This window comes from Mesoplodon densirostris, chromosome 12 (assembly GCF_025265405.1).
Source record: "Mesoplodon densirostris isolate mMesDen1 chromosome 12, mMesDen1 primary haplotype, whole genome shotgun sequence".
In the NCBI taxonomy this organism is placed as follows: Eukaryota; Metazoa; Chordata; class Mammalia; order Artiodactyla; family Ziphiidae; genus Mesoplodon; species Mesoplodon densirostris.
Window position 1 is genome coordinate 74553236 of NC_082672.1, and position 14448 is coordinate 74567683.

Below are 14448 nucleotides of genomic sequence, written 5' to 3' on the forward strand. Positions count from 1 at the left end.
CTGATCACTTTTATTTTCTCAGAAATATGATTTAAGTAGAGGGAAGACTGATGAGAATTTAACAAGAGAAGAGAGAGCCAGAAATAATAAGCTAGGATGCTGGGAAACTGGATTGATTAGAGAGAAGCAGCATCTGTCAGAGGCACCAATGGCTTCCTTGAGGTCTGTGGTCAGGAAGTCAAAGTAAGAGCAACGAATATAGACTGTGAGAGTTTGTGTGTGTGTGTGTGTGTGTGTGTGTGTACACATACTTGTGTTTTTTTCTCCTGTTCTATGCCACCCATGTGAATGAAAAATATATGGGAAGTTGGGATTAACTTCAGGATAGAGGTGTTTTGATGTGAGTGTTATGGAAGGAGACAGAGGCAGGATAATGCAAGTAAGGCAGTGGTTATAAATGTGAGCCATGGAATTAAGTTAGGCAAAAGGGAGATAAGGATCTGGTAGGAGGAAGAGGCAAAAATAAAGTTTGAATGTGGCGTCAGTGAACAAGAATTCTTGAGAGTGCTTTGAGTTTCCTGCTCACCTCTTCAGCTAATGCCATGCCATGCTGCTGCCACTGGCTATAGCACATCTCTTAATGGTCCGATTATGTATAAAATATAAATATCTGTTATCAGGGAAATATTTTCACCTTTACAGTTTATTAAATACAATTTTGATTTTTGATATCTCTCAATCTATTTCTTTATCTAGACACATATATATGTATCTACCAATATATAAATGGCATCTCAATCTTAATCCAAACCAGTTTTTTCAAGGCCTTTTCTGATTGCCTTCTTTAAATTCACCTCCCCAACTCCTAAACTTATCCCAGCCCTTTACAATCGCTTTTTTTACATAATTTTTCACTATGGCAATTAATATATCTGCTCTGTACCATGAATGATTTTTTTTATGATCATAGCTTTTTAGAAGAAGTATGAGAATTGTATCCTCCAACCCTTCCAGGAAAAAGTTTAGCAGCTGCCAGTCTCTGATACACCTGGCCTGAAATGAAGGCTAAATCAACTCAGAATTGATTACATCTACAGAGACACTTTGGCTACACCAGTTACTGCATAGTGATTTCAACTGAGGGGTCATAGCAGACCACCAAACCAGGTGTGAGACCCCCTTCACAATGGCCTGTGAGTTGGGTATTTGTAAACTTCCAACAAATCTTTCTGAAATTAAGAAGAAAAACTCTTCTTCCAATATGAGAAGCCTACAACAGAGTTAACAAAAAAGCAAACATAATCTGCTGAGTTCAAAATTCAAATTTTCCTTGGAAAACAAGCCACACAAAATCCAATTTAGAGCTTGAAAGGAAGCCCATGGAATCATTATTCCTTAAGTGGCCTTCCCAGGAATCAGTTACACATATGTGCTATATGAATGTGGGTTTATGTGAGCATCATCCCCAAAAAGCTTGAGACCCCCAAATAACTGAAAATACAGTGTTTCAGAAACCAATGAATCAATGAGAGGAAGTTGAAGTTTTTTCATTAAAAATAAAAAGGGGACATAATTTGATTCATCAATGATTTATAAAATGATATTTAGTTCAGTGATATACTTTACTATTTATATTTTATTAAATGTTCATCATTCATGAATATTTATGGAGCACATATGAGGTGAGCCCATTTCTCACCACCTCTGCTGGGAAGTGCTAATCTAACTCACTATAATCTGTCACCTGGACCATTTCCAAAGCTTTCTGATATGCCACTCTGTTTCTATTACTGAAACTCTCTACTTCATTCTCCACACAGGAGTCAGAATCATTTAATGAGCATGTAAATTAAAAACAAACAAAATGTAAAATTTAAACCTTTCATTTTCAATCTCACTCTCTCCTCAAATTACTGCTCCATTTCGTTTCCTTCTTTAAAAATAAAAATATTCGTTAAATAAACTGTGTATTCATCTCAGCACTTTTCTCACATTTTCTGTTAAATCCACTTCAAACAGAATTTTACACCCTCGACTCCAGCAAAACTGCTTCCTTGATAGTGTCACCAATGACGTTTGTATTGCTAATGCCAATGGTTAATACTTAGTCCTTATTTTACTTGACATAATAGTATTTGACAACAATGATCACTCCCTCTACTTGAAATAATTTACCTGCCTTTCCAAACTCTATCTGCTCTTGTTTTTCCTCCTGTATCACTGACTGCTCTTTTAAATTTCCTTTGCGAGTTCTTCCTTCTCTCCTGGAACCCTAAATATCGCAGTGCCTCTGGGGTCAGTCCTTGGTCCTCTTATCTCTTTTATCCATACTCACTCCTTTGTGAGCCTACCCAGCACCACAGTTGTATATCTGAAGACTCCCACATGTATATTTCAATTGGAGACCACCTCATACAGCCAGCTGTGCACTCAGCTTCTCCACTGGGGTGTCTAATTGGCAACTCAATCTTAGATTTTGAAACAATGCTAAGAACCATAGCTTGCAGTGAAATAGGTTGTGAAAAAAAACAAAACAAAAAACACATTAATCGTTCAAATTTTAGGATGAATTGAAAGTATCAGAATAATGTGTTATATCAAGTAATTTTACAAAACATGTTTGTCAGTCATATTCAGCTCAATGTGCCATTTCTTATTTTAACAATGTTAGCGTGGTAGCAGCTGCAAAACAATAGAATGGGGAATGGTACTGCTAGTTGGATATGTGTGGTCCCAAGTACAAATCTCAATCATTTGGAAGATGAGGGGTAATATGAAATTTAGAAAAGATACTTTTATAGCAAAAATGTATTGTTTCTTATTTATGTAATAACATCTGTAAATTGTAGTTCAATTTTTTTATTTTTTTAATTTCAGCCAAGACTTCTGTGTCTGTAACAATTGTTACCAAGGTAACCTTCTCTGAAGCTATCATTATTCCCCAGGAAGACACCTGCATATGTTTTCTTCAGGTGTCCAGCTTCCTGTCAGTGCTTTTGACCACTTATTCACTGGAAATGCTTCTAGATTTTTATCGGTTTTGCTTTTCAATATCATTTCTATTTGTCTAGTTTTTTTTTTTTTTTTACTCCTAAGAGTATAGAATCTAATATTAGATTCACTTAGCCAGCTTCTCTCAGGAAAGAAACCCAAAAGATCCCAGTGGTGAAGAATTCAGACATTAATAAATTACAATTTGAGATTTGAATACATTCTTGCTGGACCCACATAATTAATATTGGTATGCCAAAACAATATAGCTTTTTGTATTTCATAAACACAATTTCTCAGCAGAAGTTTAGAAGGCTAATGGTCTTTCCTAAGTTCATTGATGACTTTTGCATTTATTTTTGGATAGAATTTATGTTGTGGAATGATTGATATTGAGGCAATTGACTCCAAATCGTATTTTTCTCCTGGAACTTTAAATTCACATGGGCTCCCGGATTGATTTCTAGCATATAAGTATGTTTAAAAGAGCTAAACTTACTCTTTATTTATTTATTTTTTTTCGGTATGTGGGCCTCTCACTGTTGTGGCCTCTCCTGTTGCGGAGCACAGGCTCTGGACGCGCAGGCTCAACGGCCATGGCTCACGGGCCCAGCCGCTCCACGGCATGTGGGATCTTCCCAGACCAGGGCACGAACCCGTGTCCCCTGCATCGGCAGGCGGACTCTCAACCACTGCGCCACCAGGGAAGCCCTATATTTTTTTAAAGTAACATTTGTGTAATGGATATAACAGTACTATTTCTCTAAGATTATTCATACAACAATGTCTTTTTCTGTATTACAAGCATATAAACATACTTTAGATAAACTTCAATTCAAAAAAGCATAAAAATGTAAAATACATTGATGCATAATTCATATATTTCTTAATGTTTAGTGAATTTTAGATTAAAAAGCATAATTTTTGTTTTCACTAGTTTCTTCTACAAGAGACAAAGAGCCTCTTGAAGCTTCTGCCCCACTTGCATGGAACAGATTAGTTCAGGATTTGTGGAGTAGATATGAGGGTGCCAATTATTTACAACCAACATGTTGATACAGACAGAGCAGGTAGAAATTTACCTGAATAACCAGGAGCACAGAAGCAGATGTATCCACCTGTTCTTTTGACACAAATTTCTCCATCAGGACAAGGTGAGATTTCACATTCATTTATATCCAGTTCACAAAAATATCCATGATACTCAGGTTCACAATTACATAGAAATCTAGAGAAAAAAAAGAGAAATAATGTAACTGCAAAAAGCATTTCATTATATACATAATTCATATATATATTAAGTTTCAGACTTTTAACTAAATTTACAGAAATTGAAATATTTCCATTTAATTTTTTTCTTTGAAGAAAATGCAATTCACCTTTGTTGGTTTAAAACCTCGGGAGTTCCCTAAGTCAGATTCGAAACTGACCCCATATATAGAGAGAAAGAATAAACCAAAGAAAGAGGCAGACCACCCCAGATCAGTAGATGGCAAGTTTAATAAGTAAGGGAACTTAAATCAGAGGCTTGTCTTGGGCGGTCACAAGATGAGTAGATATCTGAACCTGCCCACCAGAATCTTAAGAGTTTATATAGACACCTTAAGGAGGATCAGTCGTGTACCATCCAGATGGTCTCAATAACACATTATCATCTCAAGGTTGTATCCTTGATGTGGCTCCTAGTATGGGAACAGTGGGAGGATGCACATATCAAGAATGAGGATGGATCTAGGTGCCTCCCATTGCCCTGGTCCAGCTCATGAGTCAACCGAAGGTCAAGTCCACTTGATGACCTCCTCCAGCAATCTTCTAGATATTTTTCTCCTTAAAAGTTCTTTATGTGGGAGTGTTTTTTAAAATGAATGTATTTGGGTAAAAGATTACTGGAATTTCATAGATACTATTGAGCTTAATTCTGTACCTGTATTTGTTTTGTTATAGTATAAATATCACCTTTAACTATATTGTATGTTGAAAATTGAAAATTATTCTCTCCATGGATTGAATAACATTTTTTTTTCTGATACTGAAGTCCTTCTGATTATATTTTTTAAATCCTTTTAACAAAAACAATTTCATTAGTGATTAATTATAGTAGCAGATGTTGCAGAAATTGAATGTTATTCAATTATTAGATGTCAGGTTCAAAGTGTCATGAACTTAATGGGCAGAGGGACCCTCAAAAGCCTTGTCATTGAGAATGACTTCGAGAAACTTCATCTGAACCCCCTTTCAATGTCCAGCTGTCCCCTCTTTATCTTATGCATCAGCCTCTGATGACTCTGAGTTGCTGAGTTCAGATTTGTCCTCAACTCTTATTTGGAAGTGTTTCTTTTTTCTTATGTGCATGTCTTTCTATTGATTCAGATCCTGTCTCAATTGACTCTTGACTTCTTTCCTCTGTAGTCTAAGCTGTGGCATCTACAAATATAAGTACATGTGGCAAGATCACTTTGAATTTATTCTCAGTCTCTTCTTGGATATTATGCCCAGAAAATTTATGTTTAAACATCTAGTCAGTCTGTATCTGTTTGCCAGAAGGGAGAAGACCAATCCTCCTTAGATGAATTGTGACTAGTTTTAGTTATGTGTTGGTGGAATAGCATCAGTAAAAGCAACAACCAAATAATTGATGATAAAACCAATAAATAATGTTAAGAGGAAGAAACAATATAATTTAGTCTTTCCTAATTTAACTTCTATATTAATAAAAATATTACTGAAATCATAGAATGAATTTCTATAGGTAAAATTATATTGAGAGAAAAGTACACTTAACAAAACAAGCTCTATATAGTTGCAATTCTCCCCCCTCTTCTAGAAGTCTAGAAAAAAGCTTTATCAAATATAATTTCAATGTATTTTTCTTTCTTTTGGCTGCACCATGACATGCAGGATCTTAGTTCCCTGACCATGGATCGAACCCATGCCCCCTGCAGTGGAAGCACACAGTCTTAACCATTGGACTACCAGGGAAGTCCCTCAGTGCTTTTGAGACAGATTTTTATTCTGATTTTCTGAGGGAACCTCTTCCTAATTGTTTCAACATAATCATAACTTCAACAAAAATCATAACCACCAGACATCTAACATATCCAAGCTCCCCATTCACCACACATTAATTTACTGAATGCCAAACATTAGTCATATACCCAGACTCAAGTGTAAATAAGCTTAGCTTTGCTTTTGAAAGTCTCATAGACAAGTTAGGGACATGGACATGTAAACCAGGACAGTAAAGATATGCCAATGTACAATCCTATAAAAACAGAGCTGACTTCTAGAGAAAGTGACAGAAAGGTTTTACCATTTAATCATAAAGAAAGAGTGGAATATTTGGATCTGTTGGACAGAAGGCATTGAAATTGCATGTATAATATCATGCTGGTATAAAAGAGTACTGTGCTTCTCAAGAGCTCTCAACATGGTAGGGAAATGACTGTAACCACTTTTTTAGGGTAAGTTTAATCCAGTTACTATGACTCCCTGAAGTTATGTTCAAATGGGGAAAATTTTCTCCATCTCCACTATCTCACTAATATCTTCCTCTCCATAAAGAATCTTGTAAATGCTTGCTAAAATCAAGATATAGTTGCTAATGATATTGTCCTTGATTGCTGTTGTGTATTCTCAGTGAACCCATGATGATTCCAAGGGATCATAGAGTAGGCTGGAGCTGGACACAGTATTCTCAGATGTGGCAGTAAAAGGTATGTCCAGGACATAATTTTTTTCATACTGCTAAACTTGAAAATGTTGTATTACTACAAAATACATAACATAATGACTTTAATTTCAATTTATACATTTGTTGCATGTACTTAGGACAGTTCTATCATATTTCCAAAAGTTGCAAAATCTACTGGGTAGTCTGAAATGTTGAATATTAGAAGTTATTTTAGGACATCTTTCTTCTCAATGATAGATTTATATTTATAATAAAGACCACTGACTTTCTCATTCTAATCTGAATAACAATTTATTCATTAAATTTATAGAGCTTCCTCTCTTTCTGTCTCTTCTTTATTTCCATCTTTTTGAAAATGAAGAAATATCGATATCCCTTTTCTTTGCCACCCAAATTTCATTTTCTGTGATTATAGAAAGGCTCCTGAGTGGTTTCATGATCAAATCAGTACCCTAGGATCTGGAGATTTCAACCAACTTAAAATAGGAGATGTTCTCCATTGATGGTCCTAACTGGATCATCTCTATATAATTTTCCAAATGGTACTTTTCTAACTCATCATTTTTTCTACATTTACCAGATGACTTTTGACTGTTAGGAGGAGTTTTTCATTTTCTTTCATTCATTTATTCATTTATTCAGTTATTGATTTGTAGCTATATGAATTCATGATTTTTATTTTATTCACTGTGTCAAATATATAACTATTATATTGATTTTGATACTCAGTTTATGTGAGATTCGGATAGTGGGAACCTCTTCAAGCTGTCTCTTGAATCCTTTTGACCCATCTCCGTCATTCTTTGAGCACTTGCTTACTTTCTAGCAAGATGTTCCAGGTTTATCTTACATTTTTCCAGTCCTAGATGTGAAATCAGCCATTTCTCCTAGGAGTCCTGGCTCCTTTAAGTGAAGAGTGGTATTTAGAAGCCAAGATAACTTGTATGTGTATGTGTATGTGTGTGTGTGTGTGTGTGTGTATACACATATATGTGTGTCTGTATATGCATACATATATGTCCATTTCTATATCTTTGTGTATGTGTGTATATATGTATATTATAAGCATACATATTAATGCATATAGGCATACTAACACCCCATTTCTAAGTTGACATAATAGGATTCATTTTAGTTTAACCAATTTCAATGTCTAAAATTATTTTTTCTAACAATGAGAAATGTTGTTTTCATTATTTTAAATATACTATTTTTTACTTCCTCCATCAGTTAATGTGAAAATTTTCATGTTCTTTGTCTTCCTATAGTGAAGATGTGGGGTTTTTTAAATTTTAATTGAAGTCTAATTGACTTACAATTGTATATTAGTTTCAGGGATACAAAATAGTTATTCAATATTTAATGTATAATAAAATAATCACCATGATAAGTCTAATTACCATCACCATACAAAGTTATTGCAATATTATTGGTTATATTCCCTGTGCTGTACGTTACATCCCTGTGACTTATTTTACAATGGGAAGTTTGTACCTCTTAAACCCCTTTATCTGTTTTACTCATCCTCCCACCTCCCAACCATCTGACAACCACCAATTTGTTCTTTCTGTCTGTGAAATATCACTTCACACCTTTCAGAATGGCTTTTAACAAAAAGACAAGAAATAACAAGTGTTGGCAAGGATGTGGAGAAAAGTGAACATTTGTGCACTGTTGGTAGGAAGATAAATTGTTGCAGCTGCTATGGAAAACAGTATGGAGGTTTCTCAAAAAGTAAAAAAATAGAACTTCCATATGATCCAGCAATTCCCTTTCTAGGTGTTTGCCCAAAGAAAATGAAAACACTAATTTGAAAAGATATCTGCACGCTAGTGTTCAAAAGAGCATTATTTACAGTAACCAAGATATGGAAGCAACATAAATGTCCATCAACAGATTAATGGATAAAGATGATGTAGTATATACACACAGTGGGATATTATTAGGCCATAATATAATGAAATGTTACTATTTGCAAAAACAGGTATGGACCAATAGGGTATTACACAAAGTAAAGTAAGTCAGACAGAGAAAGACAAATTTCATATGATTTTACTTATATGTGGAGTCTAAAAAACAAAACAAATGAACATACACAACAAAACCCATAATAGTTTTTGTTTGTTTGCTTGTTTGTTTGTCTGTGTGGTAGTTTTGAGAACGTATGACAAGATTATATATTCTTACCTACTCAGAATTATCCTTTGCTCATTTTTCAATTATAATTACCAACTAAAGTTTAGCTTTGTGGATCCTTCTATAGTTTTTACTAAAACTTATATTCATTTATTGCATCGTATCAGGGCAAATTTCCATGAAGATAAAATCTTTATTCCAGAATAGAGCTTCTACCTTGAATCTCTGTGTATAGTCTTTCCCAGGAAAATTAATGTATATATATATATATATATATATATATATATATATATATATATATATACTCTCTTTCCCTCCTTCCCACTCTTTTCCCCACCTCCCTTTCTCTTTCTCTTCCCTCCTCACTCACCCCTACACCTCTCACTAGGAGAGGCGAGCATAGTGTGGCACACTCCCAATTTGTTCTCTCTGCACATAACCTGGCCTTTCAGACACTTAGAAAATGAAAGTGCATGGTTGTGTCAAAGTATCCTCGCCAGACATTTCCTCCTACTGTCCTCTGGCTAAGGACCCTATCCCTTCAGCACTTCCTTCTATTATTACCTGGGGAGGTTCCCATCCCTCCTTTATGCAGAACACATCTACCTAGGCTGAGGGGAAAAAAATAAAATTGAACCTTTTTATTAACATCTTAAGTGACCCATTTAATTTTATAATAGTTATTGTACTATATACTAAAAGTCTCTAAAACATTTCTTCCTTTTGATGAAACTTTAACCACTTTTAAAAGAATGCATATAGTAAACATATCCTATTTCAAAGAAACATTTAAGACCATAAAATATGTACTGTATTATTTTTTCACATTTTTTTTGAATTTTTGAATTTTATTTTACTTTTTTATACAGTAGATTCTTATTAATTATCCATTTTAATCATATGTCAATCCCAATCTCCCAATTCCTCACACCACCACACCCCACTGCTACTTTCTCCCCTTGGGGTCCATACGTTTGTTCTCTAAATCTGTGTCTCTGTTTCTGCCCTGCAAACTGGTTCATCTGTATCATTTTTCTAGGTTCCACATATAGGCATTAATATACGATATTTGTTTTTCTCTTTCTGACTTACTTCACTCTGTATGACAGCTTCTAGATCCATCCACGTCTCTACAAATGACCCTAGATGTTCCAATTAAAAGATAAGACTTTTATTTCAAAAGTTTCAGTGGAATTAAATAGGTTGTCAAGGTTTTGAACATTTTTGTTTAAATTTCTTTTAATTTGATAGTGATATAAAATTTTTATTTATATTTTCAACATACTTTTCCAATCACCAAAATGCATTTTAACAGGTGACTTCTGAAAAAACTTCAGAACATTAAAATAAAGTTGAGATTAAGAAGAGTAATTGTAATTTACATGAGGCGATTTTTCCATGATGAAAACAGATGGAAAGATGCAAGATAATCACAGGGGCATACAGCCCTAAGATGAACCTCTGCTTTACATTATTCTTTTATCTTGTTTTTTTTTTATCTTACTTCAGATGAGTAAAGAATTAATAAGTAGAGAAATTGTTTTTATGCTTCTAGAAAGCTGACTTATTTTAAAATATAGTGACTGTATTGATTCAATCATATTAAAAGATCCAAGAGAAATTATAGAGGATTCTTTTTTTAACATCTTTATTGGAGTATAATTGCTTTACAATGGTGTGTTAGTTTCTGCTGTATAACAAAGTGAATCAGCTATGCTTATACATATATCCCCATATCTCCTCCCTCTTGCAACTCCCTTTCACCATCCCTATCCCACCCCTCCAGGTGCTCACAAAGCACTGAGCTGCTCTCCCAGTGCTATGCACCTGCTTCCCACTATCTATTTCAAATTTGGTAGTGTATGTATGTCCAAGCCATGCTCTCACTTGGTCCCACCTTACCCTTCCCATTCCCCGTGTCTTCAAGTCCTTTCTCCATGTCTGTGTCTTTATTCCTGTCCTGCCCCTAGGTTCTTCAGAAACATTTTTTTTTGATTCCATATATAGATGTGTTAGTATAAAGTATTTGTTTTTCCCTTTCAGACTTACTTCACTCTGTAAAACAGACCCTAGGTCCATCCTTCTCACAACAAATAACTCAGTTTCGTTTCTCTTTATGGCAGAATAATATTCCATTGTATATATGTGCCACATCTTCTTTATCCATTCCTTTGTTGATGGACATTTAGGTTGATTCCATGTCCTGGCTATTGTAAATAGAGCTGCAATGAACACTGCAATACATGACTCCTTTTGGATTATGGTGTTCTCAGAGTATATGCCCAGTAGTGGGATTGCTGGGTCATATGGTAGTTCTATTTTTAGCTTTTTAAGGAATCTCTGTACTGTTCTCCATAGTGGCTGTATCAATTTACATTCCCACCAACAGTGCAACAGAGTTCCCTTTTCTCCACACCCTCTTCAGTATTTATTGTTTGTAGATATTTTGATGATGGCCATTCTGATTGGTGTGAGGTGATACCACATTGTAGTTTTGATTTGCATTTCTTTAATGATTAGTGACATTGAACATTCTTTCATGTGTTTGTTGGCAATCTGTATATCTTCTTTGGAGAAATGTCGATTTAGGTCTTCTGCTCATTTTTGGATTGGAATTTTTGTTTTTTTCGATATTGAACTGCATGAATCGCTTGTGTGTTTTGGAGAGTAATCCTTTGTCAGTTGCTTCATTTGCAAATATTTTCTCCAATTCTGAGGGTTGTCTTTTCTTCTTGTTTATGGTTTCCTTTGCTGTGCAAAAGCTTTGAAGTTTCATTAGGTCCCATTTGTTGATTTTTGTTTTATTTCCATTTCTCTAGGAGGTGGGTCAAAAAGGATCTTGCTGTGATTTATATCATAGAGTGTTCTGCCTATGTTTTCCTCTAAGAGCTTGATGGCGTCTGGCCTTACATTTAGGTCTTTAATCCATTTTGAGTTTATTTTTGTTTATAGTGTTAGGGAGTGTTCTAATTTCATTCTTTTACATGTAGCTGTCCAGTTTTCCAAGCACCATTTACTGAAGAGGCTGTCTTTTCTCCACTGTATATTCTTGCCTTCTTTATCAAAGATAAGTTAACCACATGTGTGTGGGTTTATCTCTGGGCTTTCTATCCTCTTCCATTGATCTATATTTTTGTTTTTGTGTCAGTACAATACTGTCTTGATTACTCTAGCATTCTAGGATAGTCTGAAGTCAGGGAGCCTGATTCCTCCAGCTCCGTTTTTCTTTCTCAAGAGGTATTTGGGGTCTTTTGTGTTTCCATACAAATTGTGAATTTTTTTATTGTACTTCTGTGAAAATGCCAGTGGTAGTTTGATAGGGATTGCATTGAATCTGTTGATTGCTTTGGGCAGTAGAGTCTTTTTCACAGTGTTGATTCTTCCAATCTAAGAACATGGTATATCTCTCCATCTGTTTGTATCATCTTTAATTACTTTCATCATTGTCTTATAATTTTCTGCATGAAGGTCTTTTGTCTCCTTAGGTAGGTTTATTCCTATATATTTTATTCTTTTTGTTGCAATGATAATTGGGAGTGTTTTCTTAATTTCACTTTCAGATTTTTCAACATTAGTGTATAGGAATGCAAGAGATTTCTGTGCATTAATTTTGTATCCTGTTACTTTACCAAATAAATTGTCACTTCTAGCCAAATTTATCTCTGGTTTTAATGAAATCCCAATCAAAATCCCAGCAAGTTATTTTTTGGATTTTGACAAGCTGGACCCAAAATTTGTATGGAAATGCAAAAGACCCAGAATAGCATACACAATTTTGTAGAAAAAAACAAAGTAGGAGGACTGACACTATCCAACTTGAAGACTTACTATAAAGCTGTGGTAATCAAGACAGCATGGTATTATTAAATAATAGATAAATAGCCCAACAGAACAGAGTAGAGAGCTTAGAAGTAGAGCCCAATAGATACTGTCAACTGATTTTGACAAAGGGGAGAAAGGCAGTACAATGGAGAAAAGATGGTCTCTTCAATAAATGGTGCTGGAAAACTGGACGTCCACATACAAAAACCAAACAATCAAACAAACAAAAAACAATCTAGACAGAGACCTTATACTCTTCATAAAAAATAACTCAAAATGGATCACATACTTATTGAAAAATGAAAAATTATAAAACACCCCAAGGTAATGGAAGAGAAAGCCTAGATGATCTTGGGTAATGAAAGAAAAAATCTAGATGACCTTGGGTTTGGTTATTTTGTAGATATAACACCAAGGGCATGATCTATGAGAGAAAGAACTGATAAGCTGGTCTTCATTAAAGTTTTATAAAATCTCTCTGTGAAAGACAATGTTAAGAGCATGACCTGACAAGCCACAAACTGGAAGAGAGTATTTGCGAAAAACTTGTCTAGTAAAGGACTGCCATACAAAATATACAAAGAATTCTTAAAACTCAACAATAAGAAGACAAATAACCCGATTTAAAAATAGGCCAATGACCTTAACCAAACTCAACAAAGAAGACATACTGATGTCAAATAAGCAATGAAAATATTCTCCATGTATGTCATCAGGGAAATGCAAATCAAAACAACAGTAAGCATCGAGCTGATCTCCCTGTGCTCCATGCTTTGTGACTGCCTGGAAGGGTGGGATAGGGAGGGTGGGAGGGAGATGCAAAAGGGAGGGGATATGGGAACATATATATATGTATAACTGATTAAATTTGTTATAAAGCAAAAAAAATAAAAATAAAAAAGATAAAAAAATAATTAACCATAAAAAAAAAACAACAGTAAGATGCCACTACAAACTTATTAGTGTGGCCAAAATTCAGAACACCGACAACACCAAATGCTTGTGAGAATGTGAAGAAACAGAACGTCTGTTGGTAGAAATGAAAACTGGAATAGCCACTTTAGAAGACAGCTTGGCAGCTTCTTACAATTTTTTTTTTAACTAAACAATATGTTGCATGTATTATTCTGATATTTTTTTTTTCCATTCAGTCATATTTCAATAAATATTTAAGTAATATATATTCTTAGGTAGTTAATTCATACTATATAATTAGTTTTCTTTTATTGTTATATTACATTTTTGTTTACTTAGAGTGTCTCTAAATTTTGATCACTGTAAACATATCACAAATGTGTAAATGTATCACAAATGTGTAACCTTGTACATATCTCCTTGTACCTGTATTTAAGATTTCTATAAGGCATATACTTATACATGAACTTTGTGATAGTTTTCCCAACATAGCTCTTTATCCTCCCATGAGCAGTGGATTAGATTCACCTTGGAAAGACAAAACATCTCATTATATTTCAGTTTTCCTAATTATTTGTTGACTACTTTTTTTACTTCTTTACACTTTGAAATGCTTGTGTGTGCTCTTTGCCCATATTTTCTCATATCCTCTCACAGATTTCAGCCAATGCTTAGTGCTCAGTTTTCTATGGCTCCTACACAGGTATTACAGAAAGCTTGTTGCCTCAAACTCAGGCCAAATCAAGCTTGTTAGGCCCTGCCCAATTACACGCTGAAAAAATAAAAGGGTGCTGTGTTGATGGAATTTTTTAAAATAGAATTTATTTTGTAGATTAGTTTAAAGTTCACAGCAAAATTAAGCAGAAAGTAGAGTTCCCACATAGCCCCTAACTACATACATGCAAAATTTCACCCACTGTCAATACTGCCCCCCCAGCAGTGTGGGACATTTA

The 14448-nt window shown here is 34.5% G+C and overlaps 1 protein-coding gene across 1 annotated transcript in view; it reads right to left on the bottom strand.

Moving 5' to 3' along the window:
- Window positions 1-14448, bottom strand: part of EYS (eyes shut homolog) — a 1591612-nt gene that overhangs the window by 1064197 nt on the left and 512967 nt on the right. Inside the window, exon 17 of the mRNA XM_060115102.1 lies at window positions 4014-4159. Coding sequence (XP_059971085.1) covers window positions 4014-4159 — 146 coding nt within the window. The remainder of the gene's footprint in view (window positions 1-4013; window positions 4160-14448) is intronic.